This window comes from Nyctereutes procyonoides, unplaced genomic scaffold, assembly GCF_905146905.1.
Source record: "Nyctereutes procyonoides isolate TBG_1078 unplaced genomic scaffold, NYPRO_anot_genome, whole genome shotgun sequence".
Taxonomy (NCBI): Eukaryota; Metazoa; Chordata; class Mammalia; order Carnivora; family Canidae; genus Nyctereutes; species Nyctereutes procyonoides.
In genome coordinates, this window is record NW_026575142.1 from 9,552,317 (window position 1) to 9,578,623 (window position 26,307).

General features: G+C 36.6%; 1 protein-coding gene across 1 annotated transcript in view; it reads left to right on the forward strand.

Annotated features, from left to right (window-relative positions):
* The window catches only part of PDE11A (phosphodiesterase 11A), a 376,450-nt gene that overhangs the window by 52,671 nt on the left and 297,472 nt on the right, over nucleotides 1-26,307 (forward strand). Inside the window, exon 2 of the mRNA XM_055308352.1 lies at nucleotides 2,845-3,003. Within this exon, the coding sequence (XP_055164327.1) occupies nucleotides 2,845-3,003 (159 nt within the window). The remainder of the gene's footprint in view (nucleotides 1-2,844; nucleotides 3,004-26,307) is intronic.

The window sequence follows — 26,307 nt, forward strand, 5'->3', positions numbered from 1 at the left end:
GTTCAAATATATTTTGTGGTCCCCTCTCATTCTCTCTCACACAACCTCTTCTGGAATCCCAATAAGATGAATATTGTTCCTTCTCAAGCTATCATTTATTTCCCTAAGGCTTTCCTTGTGGGTTCTTAATTGTTTTTCTCTTTTTTTTCCTCAGCTTCCTTCCATTCCATCAACTTGTCTTCTATGTCACTCTGTCTTCCACCTTATTAACTCTAGCAGTTAGAGCATCCAGTTTAGACTGCATCTCAGTTAAAGTATTTTTAATTTTGGCCTGATTAGATCTCAATTCTGCAGTAAGAGAATCTCTAGAGTCCTTTATGCTTTTTTCCAGAGCCACCAGTAATTTTATAATTGTACTTCTGAATTGAATTTCTGACATTGTATTTAAATACACATTCAGCAATTCTGTGGCAGAGGTGTTACTTCTGGTTCTTTCTTTTGTAGTGAATTCTTTCTTCTAGTCATTTTGTCTAGTGCAAAGTGGCTATATGAGCCTGCAGAGTCAAAAATATCAACCACGACCTAAGTAAAATACATCCTAGATGTTTCGGAAGAGGTCAGAGACAAGAAAATAAAAAGAACAGAGCAAAATGAAAGGACCACTAAAGTGAAAAACAACTTTTACAACAAAATAGAATAAAAAAAACAAAAAACAAAGAAAAAAAGTGGAGGGTGGTGAGGAAGTGGTGGTGGAGAGAGACTGCTTTGAAAGTTATCTAGGTAAGTTTGTGGGACCAGATGAATTGAGGACCCCTACTCTTCCGCCATCTTGCCTCCTCCCGAGACCTAGTTTTGTTTGGGTTTTTTGATTTCCCTCTCTCCTTCAGGGATCTTCCCTCCCTAACTAAGGATTTAGAGTAGCTTCCATGAGTCCCAAGACCAGAACTTACTATGGAGTTTAAGCTTCTGTTCTTGTGATACTGAAGATAACACAGATTTTATCAGAAGGCCAGTAATATTTGGTTTTGAGACTCTGTCCACAACCAGTCTCTCTGGACTCTTAGATGAAATTCATATCTCTAGATGGTGGTGGACAGGAGGGCTTTGTCATTTAAGCCTCTTTTAAGAAAATATCAAAGTCATTGGGAGAGGCTTCACTTCACTCAGTCCTTTATTGAAGCAGTGAGCCTGGATCTCCTTATTATCTTCCTTGGAACATTTTTAGCCCTTGTTACCTTTTCAGGAGCCAGTCTCTTCTTTCTCTCTCTCTTTTTCCTTCATCCATCCATCTTTCCCTCTCTCCCTCCCTCCATCCCTTCCTTCCCTCTCTTTCTTTCTTACCATTTGGAAAGAAGGTGAAGGTATTGTGAGATTTCGCACTAAAATGCCGTAGCATGTATATCCTTAAAAAAGAATGTGAAATCCTTGTTCATAGAGGAAAGTTGATGTTGATTTGAAAGCTTATGTTGATAAAATTATATTTCCTAATATAATGTCCATGTTCAACTTTCTTTAATTGTAACACAACACCTAGAAATTGCATAACAATTTTCAAAAGGGAATCACACATTTTATTTAGATCCGAGGTCTCTTAAGTCTTCTTAAGAGCAACCAGCACTGCTCCCATGGCCCTATTTTATTTTTATTTTAAATTTTTTTGCCTCTCACAATATTGACATATTTAAAGAGTGCAGGTCAGGCTTCTGATAGAATTACCAATAATCTGCATTTTTCTTAAGTTTCTTTTCCTGAATGGTCAGATTCATTTTACACTTTTAACTAGAATGCTGTATATTTTTGTTGATGTATTCTCATCACATTACATCACATCAGAAGCCCATGATATTTTGTCTCATTAGTGGTAATGCTAAGTTTGATCACTTGTTTCAGGTGATGTCCACCAGATCTCCTCATGATAAAGACATCTTTTTCTCTTTGAATTTAATAGGGAATCTTTGGGGTGATACTCATACTATGTGAATATTCTGTTTAACAACAATAGTGGCTTAGCATCCATTGGTGATCCTTGTTTGTATATATTATTATACTGGTAGTTGCAGAATAGATACTTATGTAATTTACCATTCCTTCTATATTTTTTAAGAGGACATCCTATAAAGAAGCCTTTTGTCTCCTCCTTCCCCACCACACTATTTTGTTTTTATTTCCGTATTTTAAAAGTATCATAATAGGCTCATAGGTTCTTTTTTCATGGGACATTTTGACTAGAAGTAAAGTAGTGCTTTTCTGCATATTTTTTCATTGTGCTTAACATGAATTTTTTAGGACTTTTTCTTATATGATACTTCATAATCAATTGTCTATGTGAAATAACATATTTTAATAAGTACCACAGTGTGGAGTTCCATTAAAAACACTCACCCCTGAGGGGTGCCTGGGAGGCTCATTTGGTTAACCATCCAACTCTTGATTTGGGCTCGGGTCACAATCTCAAGGTTGTGAGATAGAGCCCCACATTGTGCTCCACAGTGGTCCCTGTGATATGGAATATGCTTAAAATTCTCTTTTTCCTTCTCCTTTTGCCCTTCCCCTTGCTTTGAGTGTGCGCTCCCTCTCTCTCTCTCTCAAAAACAAACAAACAAAAACAAAACAAAACAAAACAAAACAACGAAAAGACACTTGCCCTTTCCCCAACTTTAAGAGATTGTTGTAGTCAAGTTTAAGTTTCTTTCATCATTTACTATGGTTAACAACTGTGGTAGCAGTTTTTTTCATTTCTTCTTCTTTGGTGACTTCAACATGAAATCGAATCTGGTATTGTTATTAAAAATTCATTGGTTAAAATTCCTAATCATAAAATATCATATACAAAAATACACTTTTCTTCCTTTCTCTCTGATAACAATGCATATGCATTGAATGCCCTCTCTGTCTTATTTTTAGGATCGAAGATTCAATGATGAAATTGACAAGCTAACTGGATACAAGACAAAATCACTATTGTGCATGCCCATCCGAAGCAGTGATGGTGAGATTATTGGTGTGGCCCAAGCGATAAATAAGATTCCTGAAGGTGCTCCATTTACTGAAGACGATGAAAAAGTAAGATTTCATGCCTTTTGTGACTTGTACTCTCCTTGGTCATTGATTGCTATTCTCCCAGAAAAGGACAAGACTTGTGTGAATAGTTGTTGCATTAACCCATTCATGGATCAAAGAGCTTTTTCTATTGTTACACAAAATGTAGTGGAAGTTTTGGATATTTTGTAGAATGTGTTACAATTGAAAATAATTACTTCATCTTTTTCTTACTTTTCGTTGCAACTCTCAGTAGTATTCTTTCCCTGGTCTTTATCTTCTTTATAAGCAAGCTTTTTAACTGAGGATCACACCACCACCACACATGGCCCAAGGGAAGTTAGGGGCATGAGGAAGGTGACTGGGTTTCAGAAACCTAGTACTTGCTTCTTGTGTTTCCTTTTCCTTTTTTTTTTTTTTTTTTAAGATTTTACTTACTTATTTGAGAGTTAGAGAGAGAGAAGGAGCAGGGGGAAGGGGAGAGAAGAAGTAGACTCCTTGCTGAGCGGGGAGCCTGAAACGGGCTCCATCCTGGGACTCTGGGATCATGACTTGAACTGAAGGCAGACACTTAACCAACTGAGTCATGCAGGTGCCTGCTTTTGTGTTTTTATAACTACTATGAAGAATTGTTTACTTAGTTCTTATATAAGAATCTCAATAAAATGAATGTTATTTAGTTATAATTCCAAATTACTAGTAAAGAGAACATTATTTTTGTCCCTGAAGAACTGTTGACTTTGGTAGAAGTAATGTATTTTTGTTCTGAAATCCTAAGTTCTTTCATCAGTAGTTTATTCACCGGCTCATATTAAAAGAGGGATTCTTTATAAAGCTGAAGTTTTTTCTGTCTTTGAAGCTCTTACCTTCATATTGAATAAAATATGGTGGAATATTTATGAAATTTGTGGTAAAAGCAAATCTCAAATTAGTTTGATGACTGCCATACACCTATTTGATTAAAAAAGGCACTTTATAATTTAACCTTCTGGATGTGAGATTGCTATTTGCTAGTGCTAATTACTAATGCATTAAATGAATGCAAATGTTCTGGTACTAAAGATCAGCATAAAATATGATTATAAGGAAACAAGATTTTTAAGTGAAGAGAGTCCTTTACTGAGTTCATATCTGTAGTTGAATTTGAATAACTCAAACCCCAGAAAATGTTTATAAACCCTTAGAGTGTGACAGGACCTCAGACAATTTCTTACCAATTCAGGGAAAACTAGAGTGTGAAGGCACTTGTGTTGGGGCTGTAGAAGCCCAAAGATAAATCCCAAGTGTGTTATGCCTTCCTGGAGCCAAACAAAGCAGAAGGCAAGATCATCAATAAGATGACCTAGAATGTGCTATAAATGCCTAGGAAAGGGAGGGTTAATCTCACTTGAAGAATGCAAAGAGGCTTCTTGGAAGAATGTAAAGAGGCTATAGCATTTGATCTGATCTCTCAAGAAAGCATAGGCTTCTATAAGACAAAGTCAGGTCAGAAGGTGAGGGCACTTAGGGGTGTATGAATATAGGCTGCCTCACTTACTCTGCAAATATTTCCATAAAATGTACCAATAAAGCAAAAATGTTGTTTTGCGCATTTTGTCCCAAAGGTGACAGGGTCTTATAGTAATGTGCCTCTTACAAGGATTCAGATAAAAGGACTAGGGTTTTGTGTTTTTCCAAACATAAAACTACCTGCCCATGACATCTCCCAAAGTTTAGTTTATGGATAGTAGTCCTGCCATCACTCTGTCTCCTTCATTTGAAAGGATCCTGTTATATATTTGATTCTCATCTCTGATTATGCTTATGTTAGATTGGTTTTCTGGACTTCTCTCAGTGGATTTATACTTGTGGCCTAGGGCTTTATGGGCCTGAATGATTTATAGGAGAGGTCTGCACAGGGCTTTGTCTTGAACAGCATCAGTGTTTAGCTCTACTGAGAATGTGGGCTGGGACAGAGGTCCAACCCCACTAAGGACAAATGGGCCAGTTTTGGGTGAGATGCTTAATCTGTGACTCTCAGTTTTTTCCTCCGTCAACTATACTATTCACCATTTACAGCATGAGAATTAAAAATCATAAGTTACAAATAGTTTTGTAAAAATATAAGAAACTAAGTAAATATAAAACAAATTTTATTTTTAAGTTATCGTTCTCCCAAGAATTTTAAATGTTCTTCTATATTTGTCACTTATCCTCAGGCAACTTATTTCTTAGATTCAGCATCATTTGGATATCACATTTGCTCCATGTGTTACATTTTTCTCCTTCGTAATTATCCCATGTGCCCACAGTAGAATTTTATTTTTTAGCCTCTATAATTCCCTCACCTGATTTAAAAACCCTACTCTAGTCTTACTTCTTGGATGAAGTCTTACCAGTTTAGGCAAGCTGATTATGTTCATGCAGGTGGCACTAGATGGTGAGTATTTTATCTCAACTTCTGTATCTGGTTATTGTTCTTTCCTGCAAGGATCCTGTATATTATAAACAAAACAGAAGTGCTGAGGAAGAAAAGCAGAAAACAAAATCTTAGAAATGCTTAATGGGAAATAACATGATCCAGATACTTCTTTTAAATAAGCGAAGACATTGTGGCATAATGGCTGCATATAGGCCATAGCAGCAGTCTACCCTGGTTGAAACCCCATCTCTGCCATAGCCTATGTAATCTTGGGCAAGTTGCTTAGCTTTTCTGTGCTCCAATTTCCTCCTCTTGGAAAAGAGATGATAATAATAATACTTATAAGGCTATAAGAGGATTATATGAGAGAATACAGGGAAAGAACTTGGAAGAGTGCCTATAGTAAGTCCCTATAAAAAATTAGCTCTTGTTGACAGCACATTAGTACATGTGAGATATAGTCTAGTCTCAGTTTTAAAACTACCTCTATGTAAGTTGTCTTAAGTCTTAATTAAGCACAGCCTATGTATCAGTTCCACTATTGGAGTTACAAGGAAATGGGAGATATACTTCTTTATAAAATCACATTTCTCTTGTGTGATTGTTAATGCACACAATATTTTACTTAGCACAAGTGAGAAAAAAGGTCTTGGCACAAGACTATGCTTATGCTAATTTGCATTCTACCTTTAAGAGTTATTTCTTACATATATGTCCACATGTGAATGTAGTCTACATTTGCCATTATTAGGGATTATAAAGTTTTTTTTCTTTTTCTTTCTCTACTTAGCCTAGTTTGCTTAGTCATTGTCCTATTACTGGAAATTTAGGTTATTTCCAGTTTTTCACTAATTCAAATAGCCCCTGAATGAACATCTTGAACAAATACCTTTTTCTTTTGTGTTATTTCCTTGGGGTATATTCCAAAGACTGAAATTACTGAGTCAGAGGGCAAGAAAAGTTTTATAGCTCTCATTCCAAGAGACAGATAGCTTTTGGGAATACTGAGCCTATTTACAATAGTAGTAGCACGCCTATACCTCTTTTTTGCAGAGCCCTGCCAACTTTGTTCAGTTCCCATTTGAAAACTCAAATTAGTTTTCCTCAGTCTGCCAGGCAGGCTTCAGACAACCTCCTCCCACACTCACCAGTATAACCTTAAGTGACAGAAGTTTCAGTGTTGCCTGCAAGTGAGGAAATAAGGAAGGGATATGGAAGCCCAGTAATCAGTGCTAGGTAGGGGGATCCAGATCAGATGGCCTTTGAGGCAGGTTCAAGTCTTTGACCTGCTAATTATTAGCTGAGTGACCTTGGGCAAGCTGTTCAATTTTTCTTAGGCTCAGAATCTCTGTAATAGTATTGTGAGGGATAAAATAGATATAGCACTTACCAGTAAATGAAATTCATGAAATCTTGTCATCTCTTTCAAAGTAAAGCTAAAATAATTTGAACCTTATTTGTTATTTTACTTCATATACATAACTGCTATGTCATCATTCATATGGGTAGTGATAAATTTATTGCACCTTTAGCATAATATGATTTGTATGTCCTGATATCTTATAATGTCAACTTCTGGAGACCATCAGCTGTATTTTATTTGGTGTAATTCCAAGCATTTTGCAATATGAGAATCAGTAAGTGATTTGCCTGGGATAAAATGACAATTAAATGTGGTGTATTCATTTCTGGGCTATTTATATATCTAACATAATTGTGCATGGGATCATATTAGATTTCTTGAAAATTCTATGCCTATATTTCAGTGGCTGGGCTGTATCACATAAAGTTGATGGAGAAGCCTTGAAACTCATCAAAATACTTTCTCGCCAAACCTTTCCTCATCCAATGCAAGGATCTTTTACCTGCCAGATGGTCATCCAGATCCTGCCTAAAAATTTCACTTTTAATGACTTTAAAATCATCATACTCTTTAATGTTCTTACATAATAGCAGTAATTTTATAAGCGGTGGTTAGAGTTTTGTGTGAAATAACAGTCTACCATAGGCACATATTAATAATTTAGATTACATACTGACAAATTACTAGTTCTGTAATTCACTTTGGAAGCACACAGAAAGGCAGATCACACAAAGGAGCTGACTGGAATTTCCTGGTTCACTTCATGGGTTTCTAGCAAATGTCCCTGTTCTTCAGTGATACGCATAAGCTAGCTGATTTAGGTGGTATGTCTATGCTCCTTGCATCCAATTAATTTGTCATTTTGTTATTCTTGGGTAAGTAGAGAGAGGCATTATTTTGCAGAATAAAATGAGACCTGGATGAGAGCAAACACTGGTAATCTGTCAAAATGCAGGGGCAGGCCAGATGAAACCTGGAATATGGAAATGAACATGGGGCCTTTATCTGCCCTTCCAGTTTGCCTATACCTGGTCCTCAAAGGGGCCATTTCTTATTGCAGTGTTGCATAAAGACTATGTCTGTTGCTTTCACTTTCCAACAGCCAACATATAAGCAGTTGTGGCTTGAAGTTCTTCAGCTAATCTCTACAGGGTTTCTTTAGTGTGTGGTCACCTCTCTCCAGCTCATAATTCAGAATGTTCAGCCATCCTGCCACTCTCCTTTGTGCCAGCATGTTCAGACACCCTGCAGAGCTGGGATGCAGCCAGATGAGCTTGGCTGCTGGGACTGGCCACATTCCAGGAATTTGTTATGGGTGACGCTGCCCTGCCAATTGATGTTGAGGATGGTGCACACGGATGATGCTTAATGAGACTTGCAGAAGCTGGAGTTTTGTTATTTGCAACAGGCCTGAGACTTACAGCCAAGTAAAGGGAAGGATGTGATAAGCTCTTGGCTTTACATTTTTAAGCTGTTCCTGATTGTGCAAAGGCGAATGTTTCTGATCCTGGTGAGATGTTAAGGGTGCAAAAGGTATCACAATTCATTTTGATGAAGGGGAAGGATATTGAATACATCATGCTGATAGGGGTGACAAATTGGGGCCCAGAAGACTGAATGTGGCATAGAGGTGTGTGACTTGCATGGAATTTGACTGACATAGGATTGATTTTTTTTAAAGTCTTTAGACTTGGCTGCAAGCTTTAGTTCTACCATAATATCCAATCCCCAAACAACTAGTCAGTTCCCCCAAATAACTAGTCAGTTTAATAAAATCAGCTAAATGGAAGCAAGAGCGACAGTTTTTTTTTTCTGTCATCTTTTGTAGAGTTAGTTTGTACACAAAGGTACTTTTGAAAAGTATTTTTCAAATAGTTATTATTTTTTTCAGTCTCGTTGTGTACATGACTAGTGGTATTGCAGTTCCACCAGGCAAGTTTATATGTTTTCTATTAATGCTCAGTTGTTTTTTGGATACCCAACTGCTAAATGAGCAGTAGATTAACATATTTTAAGAAGTGGCCTTTGTGTTCTTATCTCATTTTTCCCCTTTTCTACCTATATTCCAATTAAGTTAGATTCTCAAGCCTGTGGCAATAAAATTATAATTAAAAATCAGTGTTTGGGGCACCTGGGTGGCTTAGTTGGTTAAGCGTCTGACTCTTGATTTTAGCTTAGGTCATGATCTCAGGGTCATGAAATTAAGCCCTTTGTCAGGCTTGGGCTCAGTGTGGAGTTTGCTTGAGATTCTCTCTCTCCCTCTCCCTTCCCCTCCCCCCAGGGTCTCTCTCTCTCTCTCTCTCTCTAAAAAAAAAAGAAAATAATAATAATAATAAAAATAAAAATCAGTGTTTAGCAAAAAGGTTTTAGAAGTCCTGGCAGATGGCTCTTGATTTCAAGTTATACTTGATCAATAAAATTTCAGTCCTAGAAAAATTTGGATTAAATCTCATAACTCGTTGATTGCAATACTTTATCTACATTTAAACTGTCTAGTCACTGCACTATTTGCCTTTTAACAGCCATTACCCAGGTCTCATATGATCACTGTGAAACGACAAGAGCTTTAGAGACTTATTTGTTCATGTTCTATGTATCCCCTGGACCCTGGACTCTATCTGCCCGAGAAATTCAGAAATAAACAAGATCTACAAGAAAAACAATACCAACACAGTCCCTGTCAGAACTCAGGTTAAACTTCAGGAGATTTTTCGTATTGGAGAAATATTGTTATGGACTTCTAGCTCTATTCTCTGCCTCTTCCTTAGGCAGTCTAACTGTGGCAGAAGAAGGCAAGTCTACCTGTTGGGACCATCCAAGGGGTTAACATTTGACAAAGAGTGGTCACTCTGTCCCAGGTTTGGTATTGTGCTTAACTTATATTCACAAAAGTCTAATTACACAAAAGGCTCTTCTTTCTTATCCTTTTCTAAGGTTTAAATCCAAGTCTCACATATCATATTTAAGTAGGAACTATTCTAAAAGTGATTATTGTTTGTTTTGAATAGTGGTTCCTGATATTTTATAGTGTAACATTTTTCTCAGATGTCCCCAATGACTGTTGTTGGATTTTGACTAACAGTTAATTTAGAAAATATATAGTGACCAGGGATGCCTGGGTAGCTCAGCAGTTGAGTGTCTCCCTTTGGCTCAGGGCATGATCCCCAGTCCAGGGATTGAGTCCTGCATCAGGCTCCCTGCGGGGAGCCTGCTTCTCCCTCTACCTATGTCTCTGGGTCTCTTATGAATAAATAAATAGAATTTTTTTAAAAAAGAAAATATATAGTGACCAAAAATTAGGAAGTTAAAAAAAATCAGTAATACAACAATTGACAAAATGAAGACCAGCGCCTACATGGTGGATTTTATATTTCAGATGCAAATAATGCTTCGTATGCATGTAAATTTACAGTTCCCTTACAAAAATTCTGATGTCATCAGATGTCTGATAATGCTGGCATTTGTAATTTACTGCTTTCTTAGTTTCTCTTTTTTATATTTCTAGGAGTTACCAAGGAAATGATAAGTGCTTAGATGCAGCATCCTCCTTTCTGTCTCTTTCCATATACTTTGCAAAACCTTAGAGGGTAGTTTGCATTTAGCCAGCATATGAAATAGCAGGAACATGAAATAAATGAACTAAATAATTTACATGGCAATAACTGTTCCAGTGCATAATGGAGAGAATTTTGAATGATCATTGATCTGAACATTTTTAGGAGCTGAATAGTGTTTCATTGTGTGGAGGAACCATTCATTCATTCACTACTGACTGAGTTTTGGGGTTTTTTAAAAAAAGATTTTATTATTTTATTTAAGAGAGAGAGTAAGGGAGAAGGAGAGGGAGAGAAAATTTGAAGCAGATTAGCACTGCTAATCAGAGCCTAATGTGGGGCTCAATCCCACAATCGCGAGATCATGACCTGAGCAGAAACCAAGAGTCGGATGCCTAACCCAATGAGCCACTGAGGTGCCCCTGAGTTTCTTCTTTGTAGACACGACTGTGTTTGAGGTACTGTTCCCAGTACTGGAGTTAAACTGATGAACAAGGCAGACAAAAATTCTTCCTCTCTCCAACTTTAATTCTTGTGGTAGAGACAGACAATAAACAAAGTAAATATGTAAGTGTATAGCATAACCTTAGGTAGTGTGATTCTGTATATAGTTTTTATAAGTTAGATAATTCTACAATTTTTTCTGTAGCTTTTACTTATATGAGTCTGCTTTATTAAGTCTAGGTGATATCAGAAGGGCTCACAATAAAATAGTGTTTTTACTTAGGGAGTGAGATTTGATCCAAAGCTCCTTCTCAAATAACTATGATACACTGTGATGGACTCTTCAGTCGAACTCCACGTGTTCGTATAAAATGTGTCTCCCGCTACACTGCCTTAGGCGCTGAACTTGAAGTACAAGAAAGTGTTGTCTTTTTACTGTGCTTATCTCAAGTATCTTTGTGCTGCATCTGCTCATGAATATCACGTTAGAATCATGGTATCAAACTACCATCAACTACACTGGAGACGTTAAGAGACCTTAAACCTGACACTGCCAGGCTGTAGATATATAGGACTGGACAGACAGGACTCTGGGGCATCTGGGAGGGAAAGGTCAGGGCCTGAGAAGAGTTCAGTACATTCTGATTTTCAGGGACCAATAATACATCTGTGGCTTTTACCAGCTTGGCAGGACATGAAATACTCTTATTAGTCAAGCCACTTCTAAAAGTGCAAAATGACGAAAAACTGTCACACAAACTCTATCTCTGATTTATCTGTGGCTTGGACAAGGGAGGACGATATGCAATCACCGACAAGAAATAAATAAGCACTTGTTGGCAGGAAGAGTTATTTCTAAAGAACTAGAACAGGATGTTGTGGATTCTTGGTTAGTTAAGACTTCAAATTAAGGCAGATTGATACTATGTCTTTTGAATAAGTAGTTTAGTGGTATTGTCTGAATAAAACAGCAAGGTTTCTTTCTTTTTTTTTAAGATTTTATTTATTTATTCATGAGAGACACACACACACAGACAGAGAGAGAGAGAGAGAGAGAGAGAGAGAGAGAGAGAGGCAGAGACACAGGCAGAGGGAGAAGCAGGCTCCAGGCAGGGAGCCTGATGTGGGACTCGATCCCAGGACCCCAGGATCATACCCCGGGCCAAAGGCAGGCACCAAACCGCTAAGCCACCCAGGGATCTCCCAGCAAGGTTTCTTTTTTTCACCTTAGAGGCTGAAATACTTGAATGGAAATTTTGAAAGCTTAAGTCAAATTCTTTTTTGATTAAAAGTAAAATTTAGGATTATTATCATTATAAGTAATATGGGGCACCTGGGTGGCTCAGCTGGTTAAGTGTCTGCCTTCAGCTCAGGTTATGATCCCCGGGTGCTGGGATCGAGCCCCCTAGTCAGGCTCCCTGCTGGGGTGGGGGTTGGGGAGTCTGCTTCTCCCTTTCCCATTCTCCCTACTTGCTCTCTCTCTCTTTCTCTATGTCAAATAAATAAATAAAATCTTTTTTAAAAGAAGAGTAATGCAAGCCTAATAGAGAAAATTTGCAAAGTACAAAAATAAAGGGAAACCTAAAATCACCCATAATCCTAACTTTCAGAGATAATTGTGTTAATATTCTTGGTGTATTTCCTTATATTCATTTATTTTTGCCTATAAATGAAGATATCTGCCCAAATTTGTATCACATAGTGAACCTGGTATTTTATCATGCTTTAAACAATTCCTCAAAGAGGTAATTCATATGCTTGCATTATGTTCTACCGTGTAATTATATAATAGTTTATTTAATCTCCCCCCCCCCATCAGCATTTAGGTTGTTTTCAAAATCATGTTCTGGGCGCCTGGGTGGCTTAGTTAGTTGAGTGGCCCCCTCTTGATTTTGGCTCAGGTCATGATCTTAGTGTCCTAGGATGGAGCTCTGCATGGGCTTCACACTCAGTGGGGAGCTTGCTTGGGGATTCTTTCGCTCCCTCTCCCTTTACTCTTGCCCCTGCTCATGTGCCATCTCTATCTTTCTCTCTCTCAAATAAATAAATCTTTTTTAAAAAAATCATGTTCTAATAAAATTACAACAAATACACTTCTTTTTAAATAAAGCTTAGATTCCTTCTTAGGATAGCAATATTAGGTTGCTGTTTTATAAGTCAAAAATATTGGTAATTTTCTATGGTTCAAATTGACACTTAGGGTTACTGGGTCAAGGAGCTTGAACATTAGTAATTTTTTTACAACCTTATTGTGGTACAATTTCATGTCATGCAATTCATTTACTTAAAGCATACACTTAAGTGGCTTTTAGTATATTTGTAGAGATGTGTAACTGTCACCACACCCAATTTGAGAAAATTTTCATCACCCCAAAAGAAACCCCATACCCATTAACAGTCATTCTTATTTGCCCCAGCCCTCTCAGTCTTAGGCAACCACCAATGTACTTCCTGTCTTTATGGCTTTGCCTATTTTGGGAAATTCATATAAAGGGAATAATACAATATCAGTGACAGGCTTCTTTCACTTAGCATAACATTTTCAAGACTCATCCGTGTTGCAGCATGTATCAGCGTTCCTTCATCTCTTTTTGTGGCTGAATAATACTCCGTTATATGGATACACCACATTTCATTTATCCATTCCTCAGTTGATAGACATTTAGGGTGTTTGACTAGTACGAATAATGCTGCTGTGAGCATGCTGGTTTTCATATTTCTTGGATATGTAACTAGGAGTGGAATTGCTGGGTCATCTGGTAGCTCTAATGTTCAACCTTTTGAAGAACTACCAGTCTCTTTTCCAAAATGGCTGCACTATTTTACATTTCTACCAGCAATGTATGAATGTTCTAATTTTTCCACATCCTTGCCAATACTTCTTATTATCAGTCTTTGTGATTACAACCATCCTAGTGGTTTTGAAGTGGTATTTCACTGAGGTTTTGATTAGCCTTATCCTGATGGCTAATGATATTGAACACTTTTTCATGTGGTTCTTGGTGGAAAATTTATTTTTAAGGCTCATGATAAATTTGACCATTTTTCTCTCCAGAAAATGGTGTTACTTTATAATGCCCGTAGCCATATATCAACTCATTGAAACTTTAGCAGCTTCAATGTTACAATTTTTAAAAATTGCATTCTTTTAATTTCTAATTTCATTTTATTTCCACTCCTTTGATGTATTGTATGTGTGTGTGTATGCATTCCACAAGGAACTAATTAACCATTGATCTAAGTTAATCATTTTTTTAATTAGAAAAAAGATTAGGGCACCTGGGTGTTTCAGTCAGTTAAGTGTCCAACTCTTCAGCTCAGGTCACAATCTCATGGGTTGTGAGATCAAGCCCTGTGTGGGGCTCTGTGCTCAGTGAGGAGTCTGCTTGAAGATTCTCTCCCTCTGCTCCTCCCCTTACTCACACGTTCATACTGTCTCTCTCAAATAAATAAATAAATCTTAAAAAAAAGAAAGAAAGAAAGAAAGAAAGAAAGAAAGAAAGAAAGAAAGAAAGAAAGAAAGACTAGCATGAAACAAACTGACCTAAGCCAGTAGGGCCACGCACAACTATTAGGTTGCTCATAATAGTACCTAGGTACATCATAATAGTTGCCAAAAAGTTTTCAGTAAGTAGGAGTTGACTACTAACCTATTAATTTATTACTTGGTTTTAATGAAAGGAGATCTCAGACCAAATTCTGCTGCATATAAAGACATTTATTTAAACATAAACTTACTGACAAGTCAGGTCATATAGTACAGACACTGTTCAGTAAGGTGTACGAAGTCCAAGTTCTCTTAATTTTAGTTGATCAAAACACCACTCACAATATCTTAGAAACAGAATCTGGTTGCTCTTACGGACATCAGGCAACCAGAATCCTTTGACTGAATGGCAGGATTGGACAGCCTCAGGATCCATTCCTATGGATACAAGTTTAGAACTTGCTAGATTTTTATACCTTATTAATACAAGGGTGGGGGGGCATCTCTAGAATATTATTACCAATATACATATCCTGGATACCACTAATTTCAGTAATTACTGTCCATGTCTAATATCCATTGTACTGATTAATAAGCTATTAATTTCACCAGTGAAAGTCCATTTTAACATTAGCAAAGCACCATGCTGTTGATGGCAGATAAAACTCTCTGGAGCCCTTGTAATAGCCACATTTGGAGTATGGCTTTCTGATTATCCCTGGAGGGTGAATTCTTGATAGGACAGCTGTGGGTTCCTCAATGACATATTAAACCTGCCCTGCTTCATGTGCACATATAATTTCACATTATCTTTGCTAAGAAAAAGCAAATTTTAGACTTCAAGAACATGGAACATCTCTCAGTCTTTGTTTTTTTCTTAGAAAGAAAACAAGAAAATAAAGAAAACCATTTATTGCCTATTCTGTGATAAGTACTCTGCATACATTATCTCATTTAATCCCCAACAACCCTGTGGAAATCCTCATTTTATGGATGGGAAAACTAAATGTGGGAGATTTTAATAATGTGTCCAGTATCGCTTGGTTTGTAAGTAACAGAGCTGGGCATCATCTCTATCTGGCCCTGCTCTTATGGCATGTTGGAATGCTTGGCAGATGTTTATTTTCCTATTAGGTCATCTTCACTTTGGAGACTCATGAATACACCTGATGTACATGCATAATTGGTTTAATAAAATGTGAATATATGACTAAGTAAAACATAATTTCTAAATTATATTGCTGGAGGCATTCTGGCCTTTTATAAATATCTGTAACCAAGTTTGAGTTTTATGTCCATAAGAAAAATAAAAACACTAACAGACTGAAGAGTTAGGAGGAATTATTAAAAAATAATGATGGCTTTGTATACATACAACTATTAAGTAGATGATTTAATATTTTCCTTTTATTCCATTTTTGTGTTTCACTGACAAATAAAACATTTTACATTTATGGTTTTTAATGTATTTTTCCCTCCTGGGGATGAAAAGGAGGTAAGGATAAGTCTAACTGTAGTTTTCTTTTGCTTTCTGCAAGTCAGAATTTACAAATAGTGTTCAGTATCACTGAGCAGAGAAATGAGGTGTTCCACTGAATTATCTCCACTTTAGAGGATTTTTTTTAATATTTAGCAAAATTATGGAGTATGCTGCTTAAATGAAGCTATATTATATTCTTGGAGAATTTTAAATAGAGTATAAGGTGACTTGGTAGCATACTTCAGAATTTTAATTTTAAATGTATTGATTTTAAAAATATACTTGGATACTTATTCATTTTTTCCTTTTTTTTTTCCTATATTGGAGGTAGAAATGAAGCCATTTACTTTTGTCATTTTCCATTATTTCCCTTTATTTCTCCCACATGTGCCCTGGATAATATCCTGGCTAGATATGATTGTAGGCTATTTTCACTAGCAGATTCTGATTCCATTGCCAATCAGCAACAATAGGAACATTGTCCCCACCCCCTTCATATTCTGCACACTCCATTTAGAAATGAGAAAAAGTCTCAAAGGTTGGCACTACTATATTACCAAAGCAGGCAGCAAAGTCCCTCTGGGAAGGCCCTGAGCTGGAGTGAGAGCATGTTAAGAGGGGGAGAAAGTAATGAACACTTTTGAAAAATGAGGTTATGTAAGTTAGAGCGCCTAGAGATGCTCTGAAGGTCTATTAGACACAGTTCTTGAAAGGGGGTTTAAATGAAACTAAATGCAATAACAAAGCTCTCTCACTGGAGAGGATTTAAAATGATTCCTCAGAATTAATTGACACTATCAGAAGGCTGGAACATGCTTGTCTGCCTGGGAAGTGTGTTTGGTGTTTTGGAAGAATCACCTTCTATGGCATTTAATAAGTGACTGGGAGATCAATACCTTTTCTGTAAAGGTGCCATCTAGTTGATAGCACTGGCTAATGAAGTCCACCATGGCATCTGGGAAGCCTTAACTCTATCTTCAGTGCTTGATTATTTGATATACTTCACTTCCCAAACCTATCCATATCTGTGTTCTTTCTTTCTGTCTCTTAAAAAAAAAAGCAGCATTTCTAGTTAATTTTGCAAATCCTTTAATACTGACCTCAATTTTGTTTGTCAGGATTTCTCAACAGTGCCTCTGGTTTAATGTAACTGAAATTTGTTCTAGGCATTTTGTCCAATTTTCTATTTCTAAACCCAGAATAAGCATTCAGTGTAAGCTGTGAATCATTCTCCCCTGTCATGAAGACAGAGCATCACAGTCCTCGGATGAACCTTTAAGTGTCCATTGCTCCTTTCATGTTTGGCTGTAGATTTATTTTAAGATCTCAACTTAGCAATTTGGCACAGTACTTCCATGATTTGGATAGTCATGAGACATAATGGGAGTTTGCTGTTACTATTCTCTTTAACCTTTTACTCTAGATCCAGAATGACCTCGTTTTAAGATTTGGTTCTGATACTTGTGGTTTGTTGCCAAGAGAGTTTCCATTGCTTTAGCTCTGAAGACTGAAGTTATCAGCAGCATCTATCATTACAATAACGCCAAAATTTACATTTGCAGATATTTTAATATTCACACATATTTAATCCATTTGATTCAATATTCTTATGGGATAGGTAAGACAGTTGTTGAATTTTTTATTACAGATGAGGTAACTGCAGTCTGTCTCATCTAGCAAGAAATTAATAGAGGAATTGGGATGTCAACGTGCTTTCCTCTCCTTGCATTTTTTGTAAACAGTGCATTGACTATTCCCACTACTTAGAAAGAGGAGAACTCAGAGTAAAGAGTACACATTGGGTTAATTGTAGAAATTATGCCATTTAATATGCCACAGCGTACAGCAAATGAATCAGTAGGAGATGGAAGGTCATAACAATGAAATCACAGTTCTTCATGTCTGATGAACAATGAGTTGTTAAAGAGGTAAAAACAACAGAAGAATCTTATCTGATAAATCCTCATGGAAAATTATTAAGAACCATCTGCTTTTAATGTGTAAAACTCAGAAAGCAAAGATACCCGAGAAATTATTTTCTTCAAACTTTCATTTTATAACTTAGAGAGAGAAAAGTTCAGATATTTCAAATGATTTGCCCCAGATTACACACTTTGAAAAGGACAGAGCTAAGAGTTGAATCTGTATCTTTTTAAAATATTTTTTATTTGTCTATTTGAGAGAGAACAAGAGACCTTACAGAGGGAGAGGGAGAAGCAGACTCCCTGCTGGGCAGAGAGCCGGATGAAGAGCTGGATCCCAGGACCCTGTGATCATGACCTGAGCAGAAGGCAGACACTTAACCAACTGAGCCAACCAGGTGCCCCTTAAATCTATATCTTCAGACTTCAGTGTTCCTGAGCTTTACTCTATGCCATGCTGATGTTTTGCTGCCTATGGGCAGAGGATCAGACAACAGTGATGGTCCCATTAAACTCTGTTACCCTGGTGGGGGACACCACATGAGTACCCTCATTTTATGGGTAGGAAAATCCTGATTGAAGAGTATTTCCAGAAGCAATTAGTATGTCAGTAGTGTAATGTCTCCCAAGTGCTCCTTGCCTGTCTTCTCACAGATGCAGGAGCCTATAGTGTTTCTGCTTTCACAATGAAAAGGATTTGTGGAGAATCATTTCTACATTTGAGCTGCAAGTACTAAGAATGAAAAAAAAAAGATTAAAAAAAAAGAATCTCTATTCTCCAGCCAATATTGAAGTACATATTGTCATGTTCTATAACAATCTCAGTCTTACTAGAATCACAGCAAAATTCTTACATGAGATTCTAGACTGGCACAGTTTTGACAGTCTTAAGCTGATATTTGGATAGAGCAACGTTATATTATGTCAAACTGGGGAATCTTCAGAACTTTGGTATGAAGTCAGTAATTGGCTTGGCTTAAGAACTTTAAAAGGGGCTACAATTATTGAACTATATACTGAGATTATTGATTTTTTGATAGTTACAATGTATTTAAGAGTAAAAGGAACCTCTGGAATAAAACTATAGGGAACATACTCTTAAAATGGTAAATAGGAAATATTGGTTAAAATGGGTTTTGAGTAAGTAAGAGGCACAGGTTTATTGGAAAGGCAAATAGTATGAATGATGGGAATATTTTAGTAACTTCTCTTTATCATCTCACTAGATAAAGCATTTTGTTTCCAGCATTTTTGATGCAGGTATTTTGACAGAATTTAAGTCAGAAGACACCCTGGAGTCTTTCTACTTTTAGCTCCCATCCCAATTCTGGGAAATTTTTACTTTCCACTTTATTAATTTATATACTGTTAGTGAACTTTTAAACTTTGGGTTTGTATTGGTTTTTTTTTTTTTTGGAATGAATCTTTTTTGGCTGTATCTTATTGTTTTGATATATTGCTGGGTTTGGTTACCACTTGATAAATGGGATTGGTCTATAGGTTTTTCATACTATTTTTTAAAAGATTTTATTTTTACGTAATCTCTACACCCAATGTGAGGCTCAAACTCACAATCCTGAGATCAAGAGTCAAGCACTCTACTGACTGAGCCAGCCAGGTGCTCTTTTATATTATTTCTAACTCTACTATTTTATTGACTATTTAGGCATATTATTTTAAATTTAGTAAAAGGTAAAATATTATTTAGTCTATCATAATTGGGAAGTGCCAGAGTATTATCAGATACTCCCCCAAAAGCATTATTATAAGTAAGTTTTACACTAAGTGTAATGTGATTACTTACAGAAGAGTTAGAAATTTGATTAGGGTCTCCTGTGCAGTCTGAAGCTGACAATGAGAGATTTTATTATGACCCAAATATCCTTCCCTCACCTCTCTAGTACATACCCAACTGAAAAGGAAACTCAGGAAACTTATAGGAAGAAGATAATGCTTTTCCTTTCGGTAGATGTTTTGCAGCATTTAAATATTCATGGCATCATAAAAATCTAGGAGAGTCCTATCTTGACTGGCCAAGAAGATAAGTTGGATGACCCTTTTACAGTTTGTTTTATGGAAACAATGCATATATTTTCATTTCCAAATGTAAGACTATCTATTTTAAATATTTTTCTGGTTTTTTTTTTTTAAGATTTTATTTATTTATTCATGAGAAACACAGAGAGAGAGAGAGAGGCAGAGACACAGGCAGAGAGAGAAGCAGGCTCCATGCAGGGAGCCCGATATGGGACTCGATTCCGGGACTCCAGGATCATGCCCTGGGCCGAAGGCAGGCCCTCAACCGTTGAGCCACCTGGGCATCCCATATTTTAAATATTTTTTCAAACTATCCTCTCAAACTTTTAACTCTGAAAATCACTGCTGTAAATTTCGACAGTAAAAATCTTAAGTTGTATTTTTGATCAACCACATGACTTAAAAGGAAAAAATGTCACCATTGTAACTTTAATGGTGAAATTACAATGTCTGAGATGCAGAAAACTCAGACACAAGTGAATTCTTATTAACCGTTATTTGATTGGAATAATTCATGTTTCCTTCTTGAGATGAATGCATGGTTACTAACCATATGTAGTTTGTACTAGGTCAAGTTACCTTATCTGCACCTACCTCCATTGGTGCTGGGATATAGTACACCAGAGAAGGAATGTCTGTTTTGCTTATAAATATAATATAATTTTACATAATTTTTAAAGCTGAAATTATAGTAGTATATATTTTAGCTTGGAACAAAATGTCACACAGTTGATTTTCTCTCTCTTTCTCTCTCTCTTTCCCCTCCCTCCTTCTCCATCTTATTCCTTAAAGGATTTGAGACAACTGATGGGAAATATTGAAATATGAAGAAAAGGCTCATTGCCCGATGAAGCAATGAGCTGGAAGTTCTTTAGGGTTCTTTTTTCTATGCAGATTTTGGGAAACCTAGGGCTATAAGCTGTGCTTGGATGCAGTGGTAATTTCTGACTACATTCAGTCTTGACCAGAATGTGTCATTGATCCACCATCTTTCTGGCATGGAGTGGAGCTGGAATATTCTAGTGACTCCTAGTATTGAGAGAGATCCTCCTAGGTCAGATTGAAGGAATCTCAGACCAGGAGCAGTGACTTATTGAGAATGCACAGAACAGATAACACTATTCAAGGAGATAAAACATTTTTGTGATCTGCTAACCAGGAAAGCTGCTCTCTCAAAGTGGGGAAATTCATCGACATAATGAAGAACCGTGTTTTTTTTTTCTTTAAAGATTTTATTTATTTATTCATGAGAGAGAGACAGAGAGAGAGAGAGAGAGAGAGAGAGAGAGAGGCAGAGACACAGGCAGAGGGAGAAGCAGGCTCCATGCAGGGAGCTGATATGGGACTCAGGCCTGGGACTCTGGGATCACACCCTGACTCGAAGGCAGACGCTCAACCCCTGAGCCACCCACGTGCCCTGAAGAACCTTGTTAATATTACTATTAGGATTTTGGCTCTAGTGGATCAGTTAGTTGATCCATTTATCCACCATGTAAATGGCATAAATCCCTGATTTGTGCATGAAGGAATTCATAGGAAAAAAAACCCATCCTCTGTTTTACAGAGGAAATGAGCTTTCATTTCCTTTTTTATTTATAGCTTGCCTTGGGGTGTGATAGGAAGATTTAGCTCTGGGGAGAGAATTACTCTGAACTTCATTCATTCTGTGCTATGGAAAATAGCTTTTTCTCATGACCACATCAAGGATTGATACTGCTTTAAGAAACAGCTTTTTGCATCTCCAGTGAACTGCGTATCTTTGTTGAAGCAGAGTGAATTGCTCGTATTGTCATTCTTATGTATTTTATGTTGTAATAGAGGCACTAAGGCTATTGATTGCTTTAGACTCTCTGATGGATGCTGAGGATCATATAACAGCATGTTGCACAAAACAAGTGAATCAGACTCTGAGCTCACCAAAATTCAGCAGGCAAGCCTATTTTGCCATCCTTTCTATCATACTGAAATTTTGCAAGCAGAAGTGATGTATTTTTATGTACAGAGAATACACTATCCTTGGTGTAGCTGAAAGACTTTGGTTGGTTTGAGCAAGGAAAAAAATAATGGGGCAACTGAAGACCTCAAGAAGATTTCAGAGTCTCTAACTTCAGTATATCTCTTGCCCACACTTGTTGTAAGAATGGGCTTTTTCCACAGCTGCTCTCTGTGAACCCCAGGTTGACTTGCCCCTTGATGTCCAGCACTAATTCTTGTCTTAATCCCAGAGCCACAGACATGGGCTCCCACACGGGAATAGACTTAGACAATTCAGACTCTGTGGCTGGGGCCACTATAGAAATTGTAGGTGCCAGTGCAAAATGAAAATGCTTTGGCCCCTTGTTAAAAAGGCATTAAGAATTTTAAGCCTGTGACAATAGAAAACGTTAAACCAAGCTCAGGATTCCTCTAAGTATAGGGTGCTGTGTGACTGCCCAGATCGCATGCATAGGAAGCTGACCTAGCTCATTGGTCTGGAAATACAGAGAAAGAGGGATCTTCTTTCAATCTACAGAGTTTAGAAAGCAGTAATAGAATGGATATAAGTTTTGTTTATAGCATCCCAGAAAATTAACCTTAAGGAAACCATTGAAGTTCCAAGGTGGATGATGATAGCTTACATTCCTTTATATAGTAGGAGCAAACTCCTTTTTCTCACAAGTTTCACTGGGTAGTTTGAAGAGTTATTTGTGCCAGCCTCAAGGTCATGGAGGCATTGAGAGGTGACTCCTGATGGTTCAGTTTGGGTACAGGTGACATTGTCAAATGCCTGGGATAATCATCGAAGGCTAAAAGTCAATGTTTTGTTTATGGCTCCAGACCTGTTTTGCTTTAACTAGTTAGAGCTTTAGAGGGAAGATTCTCACAAAACTTAGAAGAGATGAAAAAACATCACCTCAAAAGATTTGGTATGTGGCAGTGGTGGCACCCAGTGACTTCTCTTAACTCACTAGAAATTATGTTTGTAGTTACTCTTCTCACTAGAGATTAAATTTACAAAGGTGATCAGCTTTTCATGGATGGACTGTGACAATGGACAAAAAAACATTAACTTCTCTGAGGGAATGTTCTAGAGCCCTTGAAAAGCTAGCAAAAGAATATTGCCTGGTTCTTTTTGCAATAACACACAGTATTAAGCAAAAAAATAAAAACATAATAAATGATAAAAATTAAAACACAACAGAGAAATTTCTCTTTTTTTTAAGATTGTATTTTATTTGAGAGAGTGAGAGAGAGAACAAGAGCAGGGCTGGGAGTGAGGCAAAGGGAGAGGGAGAAGCAGACTTCGCACGAAGCAGGGAGCCTGATGATATGGCTCCATTTCAGGATCCTGAGATCATGACCTGAGCCAAAGGCACTTAACTGACTGAGCCACCCAGGCACCCCCATAACAGAGAAATTTCTTCTCAAGTTCTATAATAAGAAAGTAAACCTTATCTTTTTTTTAAAATTAAAGTCAATTTGCCAAAATATAGTATAACACCCAGTTAGACCATACCTTTTTAATGCAATAGTTACACATAGAATATTAATTTCTAAATAAAATAATTCTAGACAAGTCTATCTTCTTTTTTTCCCTTCCATTTTCTATTCAACTAGCAGTTAAATAAAACATTTATTTCTGATGAGAAAAAATAGCTCATGCAGGGATATAAAAGTAACATTTACAGAATGGTTCACTGTGTTGGACTCCTTTATATGTAGCATCTTTATTTTATGTGACTACCCAGGTTGCTATGTATCATTACACTTAGAGATAAGGAAAGTTTGGTTCAAAAAATAAACATTTCACTAATGGATGTTCCTCAGAATAGTGATTCTGTAAGTTATTCTGCGTTAGTGGAATACTTGGGAAAATAATTGATTTTATCCAGCATTAGGGAAGATGAGGGAACTTGGAGTATGTAATTGACACTTCTGAGGCCCTTGGTCTCTACCCTTTCCCCTCTTCTTCCCCATGAGGTTTATAGAGGGTTCTGTGGCCCTCAGTACTGACTGTAGGAAAAGCTGCTCTCAGAAAACAGTGCAGAAAATAGTATGCTCTATAGCATCGTAGACATCTGTAAGCTGGTGGGGCTGTACTTAGGGGCCAGAGGGTCTTCATGGAATCTCTGAGATTTTACTATGTAAGCAGATTTACCTGTTGATACCAATGTTTGTTTGCAAACATATTCAGGGGGTGTAGTTTTAGGAATGTTTGTTGAAAAAAATTGGATACTGCATATTATATTCAGCTTTCGAAGTTAATATTCTAATTTCCAGGCTTTGAATCCATTATCAACTATAGTTCTTTCAGTAAAATCAATGTTATTTTAAAATTATTGTGTAGTCTGTAAATCTGAAAGATATGACTGCATAGATGAGGTAAAAAAGAGAATCACAATCATATATAAGAAGGCTTCTTATGGTCAGAACTAATAATTGGCTAGTTAAACCCCAAATTCATTGAAATAATCATATGCCTCTTAAACATTTTATATTAATTTAAAATATGAATGCACATGCATGGATAATCTTATCTTTTTGGGTGAGTGTTTTCTTTCTTTGTGTTGTCTTCTTTCCTTCTAACTAGAGGAACACTTTGTTTTCCTTATTGAATGACAACCATAATGCATTATCCATGATTGACCATTTAATCTGATTTAAAATGGAGCTTGAGTTAAGAGGAAGTTGTGAAGAGATCTAAAGAAATTGAGAATCCTTATCAGCGTTTATGATTTTTCTCCAGTTTTTTTTTTTTTACAGCTATCTTGTCCACATCTAACTTGAGAGCTTTTATTGATGACACGATTTTATCAAACTCTGGATTTTAACTTAATTTTCCTAGAAAAGATAAAATAATTATTTTTTCATGTTTTTCTTTGTTTATGTTATGAAAAACATATTTAAACTGACAATAAGAAGTGCAAGTGGCACAAATGGGTTTGGGGACAGACACAATTGACACTTGGTAAGCAAACACAGCTAGTGGGAGCAGGTATGGGCAGGAGTATTGGTTTTCTGGCCACAACCTTGCAGCATGCTATAGATATGTCCATGTCACCTTCCATGTTGAGACATTCAGGGAACTGCAGATTCTAGCTCCTACCATTAAGCTAAAACTCACTCTCAATTCCTTTCTCTTCTTCTTAGCCATGTAACATAAACTAGTTTGGGAACAAACTATGGCAATTCATTAATAAGGTTTAGTAATGTCAAAATTCAGTACTTTAAATGATTATTTTCCCAAAAAAAGGTACACTATTCATTTCATCTGCCAATCCTACTTCACATGTGGACATTTCTATAGACTTGTTGAAGAAAGCAAGAGCTGCTTTAACAACTATAGCCTGAAATGCTAATAGGCATAGAACAATGTCATGTATCAGAAGCCATGTAGGACCACTACTGAAAATCAAATATGTACTTTATTTCAGTTTATCAAATACCAGTAGATTTATTAGTTTGTTAGAACAACTAGAGTGTGTATCACAAAAGGGCTTTATTTGTGCAGCTAGGTGGTACCTGAGAGAAGTTGGAAGGCTCTGAGTAAGAGTATTTGAATTTCTACTTTATGAACTGCAATGTGGTATGATAATAACTAAATTGGGACACAGAATGCCTAGGTAATGTGCCAAGACCATAAAGCCAGTCAGCTTAGGAACCAGGTAGTAGACCTCAGGCAATATACTGCCAACCATCATACCTCTCCCTCTGCTCTACAAGGCAAGCCAGGGGCTTTGGCATAAAGTATTCTTGGATTCAGACGTTGGCTCTGTGACTCAGTAGTTGTATAAACTTTGCAAATTAACTTATACCTTTGTTTCCTCTTGATTAACAGGGAGAGCATTAGTATAATCTCATGGGATTTTTTGGCAAGGTTTATGTGAAGTGATATCTGCTTATCAAAATGGTTATTTATGTCTAATAAGAACTTAATAAGTGGTGGGCTTTATTATATTATTATTATTATGCCTGTGAGGGATTTAAGAATTAGATAGATTACTATATAAACTCCAAGAAGCTTTTGATTTAATTGGGGACTGAACCATATAAGTAGGTGCAAATTAATGTAGAATCAGCAATTAAAGAATAAAGAATAAAACTGCGTAATTTGAAAATGCTCGAAGGAGACAGAGGTATTACCTTGCTTTGCTTTCTTTTTGGGTTTGCTTTGGCTCAATTAAAAATGTACATGTAATATATACAATTGGAGCCATTATCTTGTACACCTATAACAAATATGTTATAACTTAATTATATTCAAATATTAAAAGTGTACATATGCCCTTTCTACATACCTGCAGCAATATGCTACTAATTTCACATGAAAATTATTAATTCCAAATTTTTATATATGAATTAACTTTTTTTTTGCCCTGCTGTGTTACTTTTTAGATTAGCAAGCGATTTCATGCATTTTTGTTATGCATCATTTTTACTCTTCCATTCAGCACCAAACTAAATCAGCACAGTATTAAGACACTCTCAGATTATAGTAGATCTTTTCTAGTGATTGGCGTATTTCAATTTTATATATGAACTACTTCTTTGCCTAAGCTCTCCAACAATTGCGTAGCTACTAAGTAAAAGAATTTCAAAGAAGGAAATGTGAGTACCAATGTACTATTGGTACTCATATAAAAGGGAAGATATGTTGCTA